Source organism: Acipenser ruthenus, chromosome 6 (genome assembly GCF_902713425.1).
Source record: "Acipenser ruthenus chromosome 6, fAciRut3.2 maternal haplotype, whole genome shotgun sequence".
Taxonomy (NCBI): Eukaryota; Metazoa; Chordata; class Actinopteri; order Acipenseriformes; family Acipenseridae; genus Acipenser; species Acipenser ruthenus.
The window spans coordinates 30353325-30374263 of NC_081194.1; the positions used below are offsets into that span (position 1 = coordinate 30353325).

General features: G+C 38.4%; 1 protein-coding gene across 2 annotated transcripts in view; it reads left to right on the plus strand.

Moving 5' to 3' along the window:
* Positions 1 to 20939, plus strand: part of spata17 (spermatogenesis associated 17) — a 120229-nt gene that overhangs the window by 84532 nt on the left and 14758 nt on the right. For both annotated transcript variants that reach the window (XM_034017008.3, XM_034017009.3), the window contains one exon: positions 6148 to 6283. In XM_034017008.3, the coding sequence (XP_033872899.3) occupies positions 6148 to 6283 (136 nt within the window). The remainder of the gene's footprint in view (positions 1 to 6147; positions 6284 to 20939) is intronic.

Here is a 20939-nt window from a genome sequence, read left to right on the forward strand (position 1 = left end):
TCTTGATAACATTTTTATCTCTTAAGAACTCATCATGAATCTTGGTAAGGGCACTCCTAACTTCAAGTTGTTTTCCATCTGATTGGAACTCCATGTTATTTTATTTTATTTTTTATACTGTGAAAATATCTCACTGTCATCAACTTTTCACAGTACTGATACATGAATGGCTGAGAGCTTGAAGACTATATATTGGGAACTACTTGCCCAGTTTTGAAAGCAATTATGCATTTGAAAATGTAAATTCCTCACCCAATTTCTTTCGGGCCATTCCATGAAAACAGTATGTTTGTCACATTGAATCATTGATATCAGACAAAAGGCAGTGTACCTAAAACACAGAAGGTTGATTATCAGAAAGACCTGGGCTTGCCATTAGTCCAATGTTACATGTTCATGGTCCTATACAACTTTTTTGTAGGAAGAATACATTGTTAAGTTGTGTGCAGTTGCTCTGCATTAGGTCCATTATACATTTTTAAAATGCCAAATTGAACAATATTACAGAAACAGACATAACTATCATTGAGTAATACAGTAATTGTAACTGTAGCAGAACCGAATACTATAAACATGGGTTCTGCAACTAGTACACAGTTTAAGTGTCCCCGTTTTCTCAACTGTTTAAAAAAATGTGCCACTTCCATACATAAACTATTTAGATGGGGATTTTCAGTTTTATTAAAAACGCTGTCATGTGAATCTTGGGTCATAAAGCCTTTGGTCCTTTATCATCTGGAACGTTTCCATACCATGTCTTTCCAACCACAATGCAGGTTAAAGGATGTTCTAAAAAAAAAAATCTGGATTGTGTTTCTGCTGTAACATTGTTACATTGCATCTAACAATGGTAGACAAATATGATAAACAAATAGGAAATGTACAGTAGAAAAGACATGTCTATCTACCAATTATACTGTACTTTACAAATTGAAAAGGCTTTACATTTACTGTTAACATGCCAAGATTTGTTTTCTTGTTTTTGTTTGTCTTTAATGAGCCAAGTTAATGCCCATTAGAATTGAGAGCTCAAACAGACAGAACTTTCCATGTTGGATAAATCTACTTCATCTCAAAAAATGTGTCTTGGGTGCAATTTACTAAATCAACTTCCCTGTAATTAACAGTTGGCAGTTTTCCTAGGTTACAATTATTTACACAGAACCTCTCACTTACCAACTGTAACTTCTTCCTTTCACTCAAATATCATTGTACACTATTACAGCTTTTGTTTTTAAATTAACCATTATATACACTAGCATTTGACTTGGAAAATATCTTCAGCTACCAAATTTAAGCAGCATATATTCTTGCTAGTTATTAAATTAAACATGTAATTCTTCTAGAATAAAAACAATAAAAACTCCAGTATTACAAATACATTACTGTTTTAATGTTCTTCCACTTTTAGACCTGCCTGTTTAGAACAGCTGTCAATTGGAAAATGGATCAGAAATTTCCTTTAACCTTATTCGTCAATATGGGGTCCCTAACCTCTGGTAAAAGGACATCGTTTTCTGCTTGATGACAGAAAAATCTTCATTTTAGTATACGCCCTCCTGAATACTGTCTTTCAAAGTAGACTAAAGCCTCCTCCTTCCCTCTTCTATATGTTAATCTATCTATTTAAATTTAATATAGCAAATAAGAATAGTGTTTGCTGTCAGCAGCAATACAGTAATCACAACAGCAACTGTTACTGAATTAATAGATCTATCTGCATGTGGATACAAGGAACAAGGCCTGCTGTCCCAGTGTCCACCAGCAGAGGAAGCATGCCTGTTGGTTCACCTGCTGCTGCCGTCCCAAGAGCCAGAAGGGGAGGAGTTACAGGCTCAACCCCCTGAATTTTTCTGGGGGGGAGAAGGGCAGGATGCCGGTGTCCCCCAGCAGCCTCTATTTATGCTGCTGAAGGGAGCACGGCACACACCAGCCCAGCCGCCACAGCAGAGGGAGCCAGCACCGCCACAGCCTCCCTCTGAGTGGCCAGCATCCGCCCCATCACCACTGCCTCCACCACAGTCCCCTGCAAGAGAGGCAGAGCCGCACCAGTCCCCTGCAAGACAGGCAGAGCTGCACCAGTCCCCTGCAACGTCAGGAGACTACACACTGCTCCCACCTCCATCGTCAGGAGACTACACGCTGCTCCCACCTCCATCACCAGGAGACTACACGCTGCTCTCACCTCCACCGCTTCCGCCACTAGGAGCAGAGCAGCAGGAGCTGCCTCTGCCTCCACCACCGCCAGGAGCAGAGGAGCAGGAGCTGCCTCTGCCTCCGCCACCGCCAGGAGCAGAGGAGCAGGAGCTGCCTCCGCCTCCGCCACCGCCAGGAGCAGAGGAGCAGGAGCTGCCTCTGCCTCCGCCACCGCCAGGAGCAGAGGAACAGGAGCTGCCTCTGCCTCCGCCACCTCCACCAGCAGAGGGTGAATCCCTGCTGGTTCCACCTTCATTGTTGTGGGAGGACTGCTTGCCCCTCCCACCTCCACCAGCAGAGGGTGAATACCTGCTGGTTCCGACACCACCAGGAGCAGAGCAGCAGGAGCTGCCTCTGCCTCCGCCATTGCCAGGAGCAGAACAGCAGGAGCTGTCTCTGCTTCCCGCACCTCCACCACAGGGAGTACGGTGGCCAGAGCCCCACAGGGGGAGAGGTCAGGAGACCACTTTCCCCAGCAGCAGTTTCGCTGCAGGAGTTCTTGTGGCCGGAGCCCCACAGAAGGGAGCTACCGGCTACGAAGAAAGGGGGAGAGGTCAGGAGACCAGCATCCCCCACAGCAATTTCGCTGCAGGAGTGGACCAGCATGCTGTCAGCCGTGCCACTACCAGCAGGGGTGCTGACAGCATGGCCAGCCATGGGCCCACTGAAGCCTCCCTTCTCAGCCCGAGACTTTGTCCTGGACTGCTGGGTTTTTAAGGGGGGAGGTGGCCGTTGAGGCCATGTGTGCTGCGCACAAGGGGGGGTATATGTGGCAATGTGGCCACGCCCTTGTGCGTAGTTTGTGTTATATGTTGTATGTTGCGTGTGTAAATGTTGGTGTATAGTCATTGGTACACGGGATATAAATGGGTCTGTGTAACACGAGTGATTTAAAAATGTAGATTTGTATTTAGGCACGAGGATGGCACAAATCACTTCACGTGCTGGTTAAAATGTAATGTGTGGTCACGGGAGTACACTTAATTAATTCACGTGCTGGGATTCAAGTGAATAATTAATTAGTAATTGAATCCCAGCACAACAGTATAAATAGATGCACGTTTCATTCACTCGGGGTTGGGTGTTCGGTGAGTGGAGAACGGGATTGGAGACGGAGGTAAAGAGAAGAATAAGAATAAGAATAATAATAGTAATAATAGTTAAAGTATCTGCTCACCGTGTTTGTTCATTTGTCTGTTTACTGTTTAGTCCGTTTTTGTCTATATATTTATTTTGGCGTAAGTGCCGTGTCCTGTTTGTGTTCTGTCTGTTTAAACCTTTTATTTCGTTTAATAAACGCTGAGTGCCACCATTGCACTCAGCATTACTCATCACCACCATCTGTCTGTGTGTTTCTTCCGGGTCTGACGTGTCACCACTCAGCCAGCCTTGTGACACTGCATTATTAACACATGTAGGCTACTTGCTAATACATTTTAGGACCTAATGGTATCTTAAATACTTAAACTTACACAAATACACAAACCTGCGCTCAAATCCTAATTAAAAAAATAAAGTTACTGGTACTTTATTCTTTTACATGTTTTACATTTTTAAGAGGTAGATAGAAACACAGTTTCAATATCCACAACGCAACATTGTCCACCGCTGGTAATGTAACGCACATGACCTAGTGATTTAATAGGCTTTACTGTCTGGTAAGGCCCTTGTCATTTATTATAAATGCCTTCTCCTTCAGCTCGGGACATTTCACTACATGAGGTGGGTCTTACCAGAAGGTAAAGTCCTCTTTGGGTTCTACTCCTTAAATAAGGACCTAGGATGTGGCTTCAACAGCAAAAGATAACATTACTATGTGTCTTTCTGACTTGTTAACCAAGTCAAGCAAGGTGGGTGTTTGATATGATTGACATCCAACTTCCTTTCAATATCTCAGCTCTTCAGAAGCCAATTAAAAGTTACTACATTAAGGGGGTGATGTAAGGATGCACACAAACTGATTTGCAGCCGTATAGTCTGATTTTACCAGCCCCTAAAAATGCAGCGTGTATAAAGAATGGTGTTCACCTGGTGTTCTGCATCTGCTATCAAATTTGCCATCATTAATACATTAATTATATTGAAATGCATTCAAATGAGCATGGAATTGGGCGGGATCTGGATACTAAGTAGACACAAACATTAATGTGATGTAAGGATTTTGCCTTGCACTTAGGCAATTTCTGACCCTCTAAAAACATTACACCTCTTCTTAAGGTGCAAACCATTGTAGAAGCAAGTAACTAAGACTGTATAAAAGCAATGTGACAAACTGGGTTGAGCTTGCCACATGCAGGACCATCTTCAATTGTCTGTGTAAAAGAACAGTACTCCCAACAAGCACAGGTTAAAATAAAAAATAAATAAAAAAAATAAAAAACAGTGCTGGCCTGTATCTTTATTTCAAACATCAAACAATACAAAAACCTAACTCCTTCCAGAAGTGCTAACTAAACGTTGCCGTTCTAAACTATAGCAGACAGCTAAGCTGTTTACCGGTTACCAAAAACTCACAGACTTTTATAAGTGAAAACGCTGTACTTTCTCTCTGGTTCCAACTCCCTGGTAGTCTCTCTCCTAATGGAGCCCTGGGCTCTCCTTTTATATGATGTGGCTGCTCCCAATTATCACCAATTACTCTATATAGGAGCAGCCACATTCTCACAAGTTTTTGGCTGGGACAGGAATTAACCCCATCCCTGCCAACCACCACCAAAACATACACACACACACACACACACACACACACACTATTTACAGGTAGAGCGCTTGCTCTGCCACAAGCACACACCTGCATAGACTTGTCATTGGTTCAGGATGGCTGCTGTGATACACTTCCTGATGCGGTGACACTTGGCTGTTATTGAGGAGAGACAGGAACATGTTCGGAGGAAAAGGGCAAGATGACAAACTTACTTAGCCTCTGGTTCCTTTCAGACCACAGTTGGAATGTCTGGAGGTATAGCCCAATCCACATTTTCCAGAATGCTAGGCAAATTTTGGGATGTCATACTAAGGATACTAGCATAACTGATGTTGATCAAGGCTTTTTCAAACACCATTGTTTCATGAGGTGGGTCTTACCTCCGCCGTAAGGACTCTCAGCTCCCTCTCAGAAAAACTTTTCTTTTCCGTGTGTTTTTTGGTTTGTATTTTTCGTGTCTGTACTCCTAACTCTGCAAGTGCGGCCGCTAAATAGATTGATGCGCTCATTGAGACCCTCATTATCATAATTGCGGATCATTATGTGTGTGTGTTGAGTAATTTACATTGCTCTTAAGCTTACATAGGGAGCATTGCAAAATAATTGCCTGGCTGCAATACAATTAGAATTTTGCATCCTCAATTCTTTGCACTGCGCCTATACTTACATCACCCCCTAAGTACCTGTTGCTCTATTAACACATTTGTTTCAATTAAAAACCTGTGTCGACTCGTTACTCTAAAAGGTTATGAAAATATATACTGTGCGCTTCTCTAAAATAAAATAAAAACATAACAAAAATATGTAAATATAATATAAGAATAGTGTACCTTTGAATGCCGGTGACTATACCATCTTTTGTTTGGTGTTATCAAAAAAACTTTTTTTTTTTTTTTTTTTTTTTTTAAATATACTAAATGTTATAATGTTATTTTAAAAAGAAATTGATGCATGAAATATTAGTGGGATTGGATTGGCAGTGGATTAGATAAAAAAATAAAATGTTTGTAAAAATGTTGTACACCGTTGCAGATAACGATGCCATTGGAATAGTGGTTTAGGACTGTCTCACCCACTGACAGTTTATTCTAACTTTGAAACCATAGTACAGGAAACATGTAAACCATACATATACCAGATAGCTACTATTTTGCCCTCTGGGATATCCACACTAAGGTGTGGTACAGTTCTAACCCAGATTTCATCTGTTAAAAGTTGTTTTAATGGTTGTTTGGTCTTATTTTTAGATTCCATCATTTCTCTAATGCAAACAAGAGCAGGAGACATGAGCTGATGCTTCACACATCATCCAAATTTGGACATGTCGACTATGGCACCAAACACTTCAGAGAGGAAAACCCAGAGAAACTGAAAGGAAAGAAGGTGAGTTAAACTCCAGTTTTTTTAGAAGCAAAAAATAATAATCTAGATGAAAGACATTTGCATGGAAGGCTGCATCAGTCGACCAGCCCACTGATGACACACAATCATCAACCTGAGCACCCTCATCTTTTTCGCAACTCTGCTAGTGTTGCGAATGTTTTGCGTAAAATCACAAGTGAGTCAAATCTTCAGCGCTGTGGAAATTGATAAATTAACATGAATTAACACAGGAAATCAACCGCAATTCTCTCGAGGTATATAACCATCGCAAGGTTTTGCAAAATGAAGATGCATTATTTGGGCTTTACGAGGCATAACCCCAGCACCTCTTCAGCTATGAAAGTTAAAAATGTCATTAAATGTTTTGCACTCAAGTGCATTTTCTTACAATTTGAACACAGTTTTATCCATTCTGCAAGTTCTTGCATGTGCTAAACAGAGACAGTCCACTGCCAGGGACATATTAATTACTTTAGAGATTTATTTATTTATTTATTTATTTATTTATGTTTGTGTAGGGTGCGTGTATCTTTTTTTTTTGTTTTGTCGGCCTTCTGGAGTCATTTGAATGCCTTTCCACTTTAAATGCCAAACCATAACAAAACATAGAATAATAGTGAATATACACAGAGCAAAAAAAGTGGACGGGCAAAATACATAGTTGTCCCCCACCAAAGAGGTGGTGGCACTGTCCCCTCTGCCCTACGGGTTACGTGCCTATGTATATATATAATTTGTCCTGCATTTGCCTTTAATTTATTCAATACTCTTTCAAATAAACGTGTTATGATTTTGAATGTGCACTTCTTAAGAACGGTATTATTGTTATCGCTTGCGCCCCAACACTTATTTATTTACAAATTAAGCACTGGTAATTAGTATTGTTTAAAATAAACCACAAATAAATTAAATGTTTGAGTTGGAAATAAACCAAAATGTAATTATTAAAATATTGTAGCAGTCTCGGTTAACACAGGCAGGCGCATCACACAGGGCGAAGCAATCCACAAACAGGCGGAGGGCGGGCATGAACCTGGGACCTCTCACACTAAAGCATAGCGCCGATACCACTGTACAAAAAAGCCGGCTCCTTTGCAAGAAGCGTATATCGGGCTTATGTCTCTGGTAATTACGTCACTACAGCCCTGCTGCTGCCTGCCCCCGGGCATGCTACAGTATAAATCGACTAAGGTCTGTCTTCTTCAGTAGAAAAGTCAAGGAATGTTATATGTTGTCTGTATATTCTACCCGCACAATATTTCCTCTTTTTCTGTTGCTCTGCTAGCGTTTGCAAATATTGCTGTCTGAAAGCCATGTTCACTCTTTACTAGAAACAGAGATTGTCCTGAAATACTTCCTGCTAAGTAATTCAGAGGAGTGTAACCAGTCTTAAGTGATTTCCATGCAACATAGTGATTTACGAGCAAATTCAATTTTGTACTTAACTCGTGGTGGTGAACTTGCAGGATTATTCATGACACCTCCCCCAAATCTGAGGGAAAAGCACTTACAAGAGAACAACTCGCAAACCCATTTTGTCTACCGCAGCATCTATTTTAAATCTCACTCAAAAACGCAACTTTTTTCGCAAGGCGTTTGAATATTTGGCCCATAATTGGTAGCCCTGAGACCAAATCCAATTTTGTATCTAGAGTAAAAACAAATATTGCCTAATTAATCAGTTTGGAAGGGTGGTAGACAATTCACTGACACATACAGGAGATAGAGGGTTTAATTGAAAACACTGCACTCGTGCCCAGTTTTATTATTTTATATATTTTCTGTTAGCCTGTAGAGGGCACTGTTGTCCATGGCCTGAATACCAGCAACGGTAAACAGGACCACAGAAATACCTATACTGGTAAACAGTTAATACTGGCACACTCACAGGTGCCCTGAAATAATAAATAACAAAAGGTGAAAGAAAAGGGAAAATAAAACACAGTAATAAAACTACAAAATAAAGGTGCTGCTTACGCAGTGCCCCCACTGCTGCTAAGCCGGTCAGCTCGGGTCGCCGTCCTACGCTGTTATGCACTATACACTGGAGTGGCCAGGGTTCCTTTATCACTACACACGTCCCCTTGGGTACATAACAATTTATTTTCTATATTATTTTCTTTCTCTAGGCTGGCTGTCTTCCTCAGCCGTGCTTGCCTATTTTGATTGCTCTCTCCAACCACTGGCATTCCTGCCTGGTCTATATTTACACTGGCCTTCTCAGTCAGCGTCTTTGTGTATTCCCAATCACAGCCCCCCGAATGCATAACCAATCGCAGTTCTTATGGGCCGAGCAATCCCCCAAGGCCCGCCTCTCAGCCACTCAGAGAGAGGGAAAGCCCACACACCCTCTTCCTCACCTCTCCGTGTCATCGCCATGACTGACAGACGGATCTTACGAGGCTGCTGCCCTCTCCCTGCAGAACCACGCATGCGCCAGACAGTCAGCACAGACCTCCCCCGTTACAATCAGATATAATAAAAAAAAAATAAGAACTTACAACCAAGATTAACAAAAAATACGTGTACAAATGTGTTTCTTAAAACTCCTAGAATATGTATTAACTACAAAAATAATTGTGGTCAATAATAGATTAAAAGTCTAAAATTGGAGAAAAAGAAGCTGTAATACCTTGTGCAGCTAGCATTTGAAAATGTTGACTTTTTCTATTGATATGGCTCTTTATTTTGGCTTGAGATGATTAACTATCATTATTTATCAGGTATGCCTGCTAACTGGGTTTTGTTGCTTTAAAATGTGGTGCTAGTGAACTAGAAGGAAAAAAAACACTGCAGCTTACAGTTAAACATTTTAATGGTTAAACCCGTGTTGCAATGCCACTTGGCATTTAATTGTTACCTGCACTGCATGAAAACACCCCAATGAATTAGTTTAGAGAAACTAAGCATATTGCACAGGACATGAATTTGACCTTTACCGTCTGCAGCCTTTGAAATGGGGTGGGATGTGGAAGCCATCATAGATTTAATGTAGCACAGCAATGTCTGCAGAAACTTGGGTGTGACCGTGGACGCACCTGCCCATTGCAGCCTGTGATTGAAACTGCTGTCACCAGCATCCTGACAGTAATGAGCATTCAGCTTAACAACCGTGATTATGATTATTATAATTGATGTTCGGTGTGTAGGGGATCATTACAAGTGGCAAACTTTACAATGGATTAAAAAAGCATTGGCTTAAGGTAATTGTACTTTTCCACCCCAAGCAGGATGAAATATACCTTAGCTGTGCACAATTACGTAGAGGCTATAATAACCAACACTTTAGCTCTAGTCCAAAAACAAGTGCCCTCAACATAACATCCAATTGTACAACATGCCCAATTGAGTAAGGAGATGGTTTCCTCTGCAAAGCACCTCTTGCCATGGGTAAGCAGGTTAACTGCTCCACTTGTCTTTGGAGTGTAGGCTGTGCTAAAAATGTCAATGTGTCACAGTAGCCAATTTGCAAGCAGTTTTGAGTAATTTGACGCAATGGCTTGGCTTGCAGCTAACAATAAAACTTGATATAAAAGTGCATATCCCCTGTGAGTGGTGTGACTGCATAACAGCATTTTTAAAGCTTAATTTTTAAATTAATGGTGCTTTTTTTTTTTTTTTAAAGAACAAATACTGGGTTAGTTTATACTGTACATAGTACACACACGGTTAGTTTAGACAAGTTTTCTTAATTTATTCTTTGCTTGTATATACTACAGAAATACAGGTTAATATATTAATGGCCCTCAGCCCAAGCTCAACCCTAGCATTCATTAATGACTGATTTTCACTTTTGAGCTGCTGTGATGGACAACTATCTGGCTTTAAATACATCAAAATGCCTTTGAATTTCTGACAGTTACAACTTCATAGCTCTGAAACCATGTGATATTCAGATTTGTTATTTGCTGGGTTACATACCATATACTCTTACTCTTATATTCTTGTGTGTGCCGTACATGTTTTGTAATGAGTTGTGCATAACAAAAGAGATGTAACACAAGTCAGTTCAGCCATGCGTACACACAGGGTATAGAAAAGGGTGCATGTGATATCATAACGATTAAAATATTACTTTAAGTAAGATATGCTGGTGACTTTGGCACATACCTAAACTGCCTGCCATTTTGTAATTATTCAGAATTTTATTTTTCAGTGCATATACATTTATGTAGACATACTAATAATAGTGACATTCACATTATGCTGTGCCATGATTCACAAAAACATTTCATGCTAATGCATAATACTAAATACATAATATGTGCAGTAATTATTATTCTAAAATGCAAATATTAGTGTTTACATAATATATTAAATATCATACATACATTGATAATAAACTAATAGCTACATTTTTGTAAAACTACTTAATTTCAAACTTTGTACGTTTCCCTTTTGCAACTTCCACTAATTCTGGAGGTCACATCATATTGTTTTCAATCTAGATTTGTATTTATTGTCGCTTGCTTGTAGGTAATACATCATTAACCTGCTGTAAAACAAACATTGATATAATAAGTAATGCATTAGACTGCACAGCTGGTCTGAACATTGTTGTGCTGGTCTTTGTGCTGATTACACTTACTTTTTCATTGTGTGTCGCTGATAATATTTCCACAGAAACATTTTGGAAACCTATTTGGAACCTCCTCGTGTGACACAGTGGGGAAAGACAACAAAAACTCTAAAGCAGACAACAAACAACTATTAGCGGCTCCATTTGATTTAATTCACCCCTCTTGTGCTAACACTGTTTTGTCTCTTATTTTGATTAGCTAAGTCCTTTATTTAGCCCTGTCCTTCACAGTACATAAAGGGAAATATTTTGTTTTAGTCTTAAATGCCTAATAAGTACATACAATTTCAAAATAACATTACCGTGGTGGTTCTGTTAACCCTAATCAAATTGCTCATCCCCTTTACATGTATTTACAACCCAGCTGTTCAACTGAACAGAATCCAAAGACTTGTAAAGCAACATTTAACACACATTTCTGCTTGGTATACTATATGCTATATTAGAAATTGGATTGCAGATTTCTTTTAACCTGAATTGTCAATATGAGGTCCCTAATCTCTGGTAAAGGACCTTGAATGTTATCTTTCAAACTGTTCCAAATCAATCTGCCGGAAAATACGTAAATACAGTATTCCTTTATGTGTTTTACCTTTTTTTCTGCTTGATGAAAGAAAGTCTGTGTTCTAGTACATGCCCTCTGAATGACCTATATGTTCAGTCTATCTATTTAAATTTAGTATAGCAAATATTAAAAAAAAGTGAGAATAGTTTTTGCTGTCAGCAACAATACAGTAACCACAACAGCAATAGCAAACTAGTCTCCGGTTTGAATGACAAGTTGTAGAAATCAAACAACTGGACACAGACTGATTTCTTTCAGCAGCTTTACGTTAGTTTATCACAACAACACATGAACTGTGCTCTCTTCTCTAACAAAGACAGGAGGCTTTGAATGAGAACACTTTACTGAAACAGCACGATCAGCATAAACATACGGTAGGTAGCCTACTAGACATTTTTTGTTACTTTTTTTACTTTCGCTAATACATTTTGGGACCTAATGGTAACTTAAATACTGAAACTTACACAAATACATGAACCTTAAATCCTAATAAAAAATACAACGTTTTATTCTTTTATATGTTTTACATTTTTTAAGAGGTAGATAAAAACAAACCGTTCATAAACCAGGTTCACTTTTGTGTATGAGGTACCTGAATGGAAGAACGTGAAATGTTTTTTTTGTTTAACGTACTGTGGTAAAGTGTCCCGGCCAAGGCTGGTCTGCGCCCTTTAAATAGTAGACCCAGACACAGGGACTGTGTTTTAGTGCTTTTGCACACTTTTATTATTCACACAGATCAAACAAATGAACAAAACAAAACGAAAGACTAGGTCCAAGTTAGAGCACTAACTAAACTTTGCACTGTCTTAGCTATGAACTGGACGGCTAAGCCGTTTACCAATTCAACACAACATCACTTATAAACCATATAGGTACTAAACACCTTTTTCTTTTTCACAGTGAACACGCAGGGTACTTAGGCTTCATGCAGACAGACTACAAACATTTTGACCTGCTTATATACACCTGCCTTGCTTGATCACTGGCAGGTGCGTCTTATCATTGAGCTACTGTTAAACTAAATCTTATATAGAACTATAACTTACAGTTATGAAAATGAAAATGTAGCCCGTTGTAGTTAATATGCATGGTGAAAAATGTGCATGGTGAAAAATGTATTTCAAAAGTTAACACACATGTCTCTAACTTGCTGACAATTATGCACAAAAGGTTTGTAAGGCAACTAGTTATATATTTTATGAAAGACTGATTTTCAACTCTTCAAATTCTCTGTGGGAAAGCACTGTCCCTTGATGATGATCCAGTGCTTTGAAAAATAAATTGAATCTAAAGAGGAAATTAGATGGTACTTATTACGCTGTCTAACTAGCAATCCAGTGTCATTTGTCTGTCACTTGATGAATGTCTTGCTTTCTCCTCCCTTCCTTGTTTACGAATGAGAGTTGTGCATTTGTGGCACAGAAGGGAAACCTGCTTTTTAATGAGTCTGCTTTGCCCATCACTTTTTACATTGACTCAGAGAAAGATAATGATGGATATGGTGATTTCCAACTGCATTTCTGATTACAAATTTTTTTTTTTCTTTTACATTTACACCTGAAAAAACTCTAAGGGCCGGTTTAGTCATTGTTTAACATTTCTCAGCAGCTATCAGTATTTTTTTATATTTATTTTAGTTATATAAGGAAAATAATCTAGTGCCGATAAGGCGATTTTAAGACTATGATGATTTTTCCAACACACTTCTAGTAATATTAATATCTGAACTTTCATCACTTAACAGCGTTGAATTTATTGCTTAAGAAAAAAAAACTTACCTTATACAATGAACTGTTATAAAGCAGTGCTTGCCATGGTTTCTGTTACTTACACAACAACATGTTGCGGCCCCTTAGTAGAATATTGATAGAACTGGGATAAAATGAAGAGAATAAGACAACAATTGTGATAAATATCATATTTTTACAAGATGGATTGGAGACTTTTGGGTCAATTAAAACATAGCAGTGGTTTAGTCCACTTCAAGCATACTAACTTAGACTAGCCATAAAATCACAATAAACTGAACAAAATGTTAACATCGACAGGACTTAAACTAATATTATCTGTCATTTAAAATGTGCACATTTGCAGGACAATCTACCCCCACCCCCATTGTGCTCTGCATATATGTTAATGATTAATAGCCCATTTGATAAATCCCATCCAAACTGCAATTAGTAATCTGCATACATTTGCATGGAGAATATTGAGAATATAATACACTATATAAACAAATCAAAGATACATTTTTGTGAACCTATCCAATTTGTTCCGTTCTAATCTATGGACTCAACACATAACCCCCCTCAGAGTCTACCAAGAGAAACAAAAGGATCAAAAATAGAAGTGCAAGTTTAAAAAAATAAAATGAAATGAAAGCATTGTTAAACAAAATGTACAAAGAGGTATGATAAGCAGAGTAGGCAAAACAATAATTAAAAAAAAAAGTAATTGCATAGTATTAGCATATGGCAAGCCAAGTTATCATTTTGAGATATCTCAAATGAATGTATAGATATCTAAATAATTTCCAGATATCTCTAAATATTTGAAGATATCTAGAATAGAATCTGATAGAATAAAGTCAGATTTTTAGTGCTGAAGATTTCTAAAAAATACTATGGTGACATGTATCAAGCGTTTGCGACAGCATTAACGCCATAGCGCCGAATTTACGCTGGCCTTAAAATTGCCCCGTATGTATCATGACACTTGTGCTCCGCAACTCATTAGCCATTCATTTTAAGGCATGCCTTAATTATATGCATGGGCAGAGCAGTGCCGGCCCTAAAAGTGTCCACAAATAAGACTGATTTCAAACTGGTCTTACTTGGGCGCAAAGAAATGTCAGAAATCAGCTGATAGGGAAGTGCATTTTGGCAGCAGTCATTTATGAGCCCGGAAAATTCACTGTGTTTTTAAAAGAAATTCACGAATGACAATAAAAAAATAAAAATAAATAAATAATAATAATTTCACGGAGTGTCACGAAACCGCCATTCTATTAAAAAAAAAAAAAAATAATAATATTTACTATTTACATTATATTCTACTGGTGTAATTTGCCTAAAACCAAGGCTGAAACATTTTAACATTTAGCCTAGCTACTGAGTCAACTCTACATTCAGTCAATGTACATTGTAACTTGATTCGCTATTGAAACAGTCTTTAAAAATGTAACAAACTTCTGCTGGAAACAAGTAGTTTTAAAATGGTCTGTGTTGACTGCAAAAAAAGTAACACGCTGACAAAATAGATTTTTTAAAAACAACGTTGAATGACAAATTCAGCAACATTTTCAAGTTCATCAATTAAAATGACTGTGTATTAATTCCCATAGCCTAATTTGCTGCCTCTAATCCCAAAATACTGGTATTAAACATGGGAGAAACATTAACTGCAAAACCTGAAATGACAAAACCGAAGCTTTTGTGTTTTTCTTTATACACACTGTACGTTAGTAGTATGTAGAAATGTCATTGTACAATATGAAGAATTCACCAATCATGAAGCTGGTATTAGTTTGACCACATTGCCATAGTAATCCAATGCATGGCATTGACGCCGGACTGTGTACAGCTACTGTAGTGCTGCTTTTACTTGAAAGGATGAAATGAACAAGGGAGGTGAAGAGTACAGTAATGTAAAATACCGTCATGAAAATAAAATCCATATTTTTCATGGTAGGCAGTCAAATACACGATTTGGTTCATTAAGTTATCCTTTTCGTTATGTAGATTTGGTTTACCCATCTTATAATAAGGGGGACATGCTTAGCCCCACACTGAAACTTGGTTTGATTTTGTATTTTTGTACTCTTTGACCTAGTCAACGGCCACAATTAATGTAATTTTTACATGTTCCAGTATTTATATTTTAAAAGTAATGCGGGCAGACAGGGGGACAATCGCTGTGTAGTCTGCTATCCACTGCAATTAGTCTGTTAGTTAATGTAGACTTGATGAGGGACCCTCATCAACCTCCTCATGCTGACGACCAAAGGCCCATGTTTTGATGTTTGCATTATCACCACCAGTGCTAACAAATTGAAACACCAGGCTAATTATGGCAGCTAATGAAGTGCCTGCAGTGGTTATGGCTTGCCGCAAAACCTTTCCTTCGGCTCAGATTAGAGTTTCATCAATCACTTTTTTAAACTGATGCAGAATTGCTTCTGCCCAGTGTCTGGCATTTTTAATGTTGCCTCTATAATTGCTTTTTTTCAACCACAGCTAAGGCTGTTTTTTCCTCTTCCTTTTTAATTATTGCAGGTACAGGGCCAGTGCCATTTGGAAAATGTAGTATAAAATGATGTTGCAATACTGCCTTCTCTAGTTAATAATGTGCTGGATAATGCATCACAATGATATGTCTGATATGTGGGTGTATTTACATCTAAATAGTATTTATAATGAGCAATAAATAAAAAAACAGAAACTAGAATGGTTGTAGTGACGATGCACAGCACAACTCTGAGTCAAGTTGCCCTCAAATAAAAAGTTATTGCAACCCTGACTTGTGAATTTGCAAGTTTACAGCTGTTCTACATTTAACAAGTTCTACAGTTTTATTTATTTATTTATTGCCAATTCTTAATGTAATGAACTAAGAGCTGTATGTTCAAGCAAATGCAATGGCAACAAACAGTCGTAACACTATAAAAAAACAAACAAACAAAAAACACCAAGAAATAACTTCATTTGTTATTCTGAGTAGTTTCAATAATTTTGTTCCTCAGATAATTTCCCCTTGCACATGCTTCAAAATTGGGCTAAAATCCATTTTTTCTGTCTAATTTTATGACTAATTTTGTCTAAAAACTAAACTGATGAGTTCCAAGCATTTCCCCACACAGTTTAAAATAGCAAATCCATGTTACTATGACGGTGCAAATCCATGTTAAATTCTGCAGTCCTCAGTTTCTGCCAAGATTCTTGATGATATGCAAGTTCCTTTTCAGTTGCATTTGAGGATAAAACAATCTAAAATGATGGTAATCTACTGTGGTCTAGGATTTGCAAATGAACACTGTCTTCAGAACTGCTCACCCAACTTGAAAACTTGCTTAGGCATAACTATAGGAATTGTTCCCATGTACAGTAGAACCTGTCATATCCGATTTAATTGGTTCCCGGGGTCCATCGGATATGTAAAAATATCGTATCTCGGAGGAAGTCGGGGCATTATAAATTAACAATGTCAGCAGGTACAGCACTGGGTCTAAAACATCAAAGTATGGTACTGCACATACACAATACAAAGAAAATCAGTGCAAATGATTGCAAAACAAATCACTTTAATATGGTATTTGGCAATTTACAAAACAGTATTCCAAAAACAGTTCTTACCGTGCTTTCTCAGTCCCTGTGAAAGTAATCCGATATTTATTTTCTTTTTGCGCCGTAAGTGAGTGTTAACCTGGGACAGAAATGGTGTTTAAAACCACAAAACCAACAAAAGCCTACACAAACTGGCTTTGGAGATTGCTGAAAAAAATATTGTTTTAGCCTTGTAACAATACAGTACAGTATTAATCCCTTACTTTCTTGTTTCTTGTTTTATTGAACATGGTTAAACAAGTCAGTTTGTTTTACTGAATTCCCAAACACACCATCTTTTCTTTTTTTTAAATTTGCAGCTGAATCCATTCTATCCTTCTAAGAGCTGAATTAACTTTTAGACCCATGATAAAATGTGCATTGATCAGTTTCCATCTGTACAGTTCAGTTGGTAGCAGCATATGTAAATGACGCCTGACATTGGTTAATAGAGGGTGTTGTATCTTAAGCCCCTTTCACACTGGCATGCTCTACCCGGGTCAGGACCCGGTGTCATGCAGGTCGGCTACATGATTTCACACTGCTTTTGATAAAGCAGGGTGACAGATGCAAGTGCACAATGCATGTATCCGTGCCCCGGAAGCAACTTGTTACTGACGCTTCCATCCAAGCTTCTGTGGATTGAACCATCGGCCCAAATGTTGATTAGAGCAAATGTTTCTTCATCCCTGCTGCAGTCTGGCTCATGGTGTGTCTCAATCAACAAAAATATGGCTAAACAGAAATGTTCCTTGTGGAAGTGAAACCTTCACTTAGGAGTGGCTGTATGTTATTTCGTCAGCTTACGAACGGCAGCCATGCATTTTGTCTTGCTCAACCAGGCTCAAAGCGTGTCAACCCACATCCTGAGGTATGACCCAGGTACGTGGTTTCAGACCACGTGGGATTGTGACCCGGGTAGGAGTGCCAGTGTGAAAGGGGCTTTACGGGATCGGATGTGATAGGTTCTGCTGTACTGTAAATGTATGTTACAGTACTGATAATGGGAACATGGTTTTTCATGAGACCTCTATTATGTAATTAATATTATTGGAGGAGGATATGTACTGTATGTTTCTAAGATACTCTAATGTTATAGATCCTAAATTAAGAAACTGCCCATATTCTTCTGTCTCTATTTGAAAAAACACAAAGTATTTTCACAAAAAAAAAATAAAAAAAATTGCATCAACATTCTGTAAATTTTGTATTGCTGTACCTTTAATCCGAGTCCCACATTTAATCTAACCAGATCTAGTATCTCTAGCACCAGAACAGAATCCTGCACACATACTGGACGACAAAAAAAAAAAAAAAGAAAACCCTGCTTAAGGCAACACATGAATATTATGCATTATATGAAAATGGTTTGGCTGATAAATGAGACAGCTAAACTTTGTGGATAGAACCAAGACTAGAGTGTAATGAATATCTTAGAGCTCCAACTATAAAATCATACTGTAATCATTGCATACGGATTGTGCAAAATTAATCTGTACAGTGTAACAATTTCTACTTTACAGGCAAATCTGATCAGGGCTTTTCAAATGCAGTGTAGTTGATGCACATTGAGGTCAACAGTAGATGCAAAGCCTTCATCTGTTGATTCATTTTGAAGCAGTATAATTGTGTTAACATTTTTCAAGCAATAAGCCAAAAAGAAAATGTTTATTTGAATATATACAGTGGTGGCCATGGCTATCTATAAAAATGTTGAAGAATGGTGCAATATTCTCCACGATAATATAGATGTCAATGCAATATGCAGTTTAGCTACTGTAAATCTTGTTTTGTAAATTTTGAGAGGCACGAGAACTCGTGAAATTAATAGCTGCTAAAATGGTATTGCACTAACAGTACTGTACTGCAATGCAATATGTAAAAACCGGAAGTAATTTCAGCCAAGTGGCTAATGAAGGTTGATGCTGATCTCTCTGTGGAAACGAATGTTATGGTACATGGCTTCAGAGGTGCCGGAATCAGTGATGCTGTTCACACCCAGGACAGTGGCCACAGACAGTCCAAGTGAAAATGAAATCGCAAATGCAGAGTACATAACGATGTGCTGTAGTGGTCTGATTAAAAGAACTAATCTGTGGTCAGTACAAACCCGACTTTTTTAAATTGAGCACAAAATCTTCCATGTATTACTGTAGTTACATACTGAAGATCAGGTCACTATAGAAGGCCATCTTCTACAATTAAATAACCACATGTTATAATTTGATCATACAGGAAATTAAACTAAATCCAACAAAATACAGTACAGTAAATGTGGACCAATGCACAAAAAGTTCAACGTAAAATGTTCAAATCCTGATCTTAATCAAAAACATACAAATAACAGAAACTGTGGCTTAAACCCATGAAACACTAGGCAACTTTTTGAGCAACTTGTTATAGGGCTCATTTTCAAGTAATTTTCACAAAGCGCTCATATCAAGATTTTTGTTTAGATGTTGTGGCTTCAACTATTCACATGGTGAAAATTGTTTAAGATTGTACCCATCAAGAAGTTGCTTCATAAGTTGCTGGAAAATGTTGCCTAGTGTTTCATGGACCTTAGGCTGTATTTTTTTTTTCACGGCTATTGCTGTATACTCTGTAGTTCCTCTTGAAAATTCCCATTTTTGAAAGAATAGTGTAAATATACATATTGAAAATAAACACAGAAAATGTTTGCCTTACTGACGCACTACCTGTTACACTGCATTTAGGAAGCCGGTTTACTTTTCTTACAGTAAACAATTGAACACTGCATATAGAGCTGGACGATTTCTTTAAAATGTCTTTAATGAAAATGACACTAGCTGCATCAAAGATCAGAAATATTTTTGATAAAGGTCACTCTGTCCAGTACAAGAAGGTGACAATTGATATTGTTTGATAATTCACCGATTAATTAAAATAGAATGTCTTCAAAAGGTGGACATAAAAAGCTAAACATTTACAATGTTGCTTACAGGTAAGCATTTAAATATTTATGAACATTTGTTGTATAATAACTGTAGAGAAAATGATCAATTATAAAATGTGACAACGCAATTTTGTTTAATTGTGAAATATCTTGAAATACCTATTTTTAGACTATTTTTAGAAATGCAGTGAAATTAGTCATTTTATTACTTTGAAGAAAAATAAAAAAAAACAGCCCTAACTAACAAGATTTCCATTACGTGAGAATAGATGTTAAAACTTCATGCTGATTTGAACTCGGCTCTTGCCAAGATAAGCACCAGCTAAGACGTAGCTTTACAGTAAACTAATGTGATCCATCTGCATCTCCATCCATTTGCGTTTCTTTCCATCGGATGATGTAGATATCCTTCTGCCTGGTGTTGACGGCTGAAGTGTAATGCTTGCTCCAGGGATCAGCTCATTTTGCCTCCCCAGTGCATCAGCACACGACGGCTGTGATGCTGTCTCTGGGGATCAACCACAGTGTGGTCTCCCCAGCGCATCGGCATGACAACCGTCTGGATTGAGCTAAGTAGGGGACCTTCAATCCTCTGTGTTTCATTGACTAGCCCACGACACCTGAAGAGGGCTCGAGAGAGATTCTGGCATCCCAGCATCACCCCCCTCCGTCCCCCACACAACTCAGCCCAGCGTACTTACCCGTACATCAACATTTCTTTCTTTCTATTGTGCTTGAGATCCCCAACCAGAATCTTTCTGTCTCAACCACAGCCAGTTGCTGCTCCTTTCTGCTGCTTCAGATAAATTCTTCACTGTGCGACGCAACTCTTGACCACTGAACCCGACATCTCTGAGAAACCGGGTTGTAGAGTGTGCCACAAATCCTCGACAACCCACCTCCACTTGGTAAACCTGGACTCTCCATCCTTGCTGTTCCGCTTCAGCAGCTAGTTGAGCATACCAAAGTTTCTTCCTCTCATACGCCTCATCCACAGCATCCTCCCATGGCACTGTTAACTCTACCAGATGAACAAGGCGTGCTGATCCAGACCACAAGACAATGTCTGGTCGAAGGTTAGTGGTGGCAATCTCAGGTGGAAAAATAAGCCATTGATCAACATCTTCCAGTCTCTAGCAGCTTCCAGTTGTCCTGGGCGAGGTTTGGTTTTAACACCTTTTCTTGGTGGTTGCTTTCCTGGGCGGAGGAATGTTGTCTTGTGTGTAATGTTTTGATGGAACAGGTGGCAACTTATTGGTCATGTTACGCTT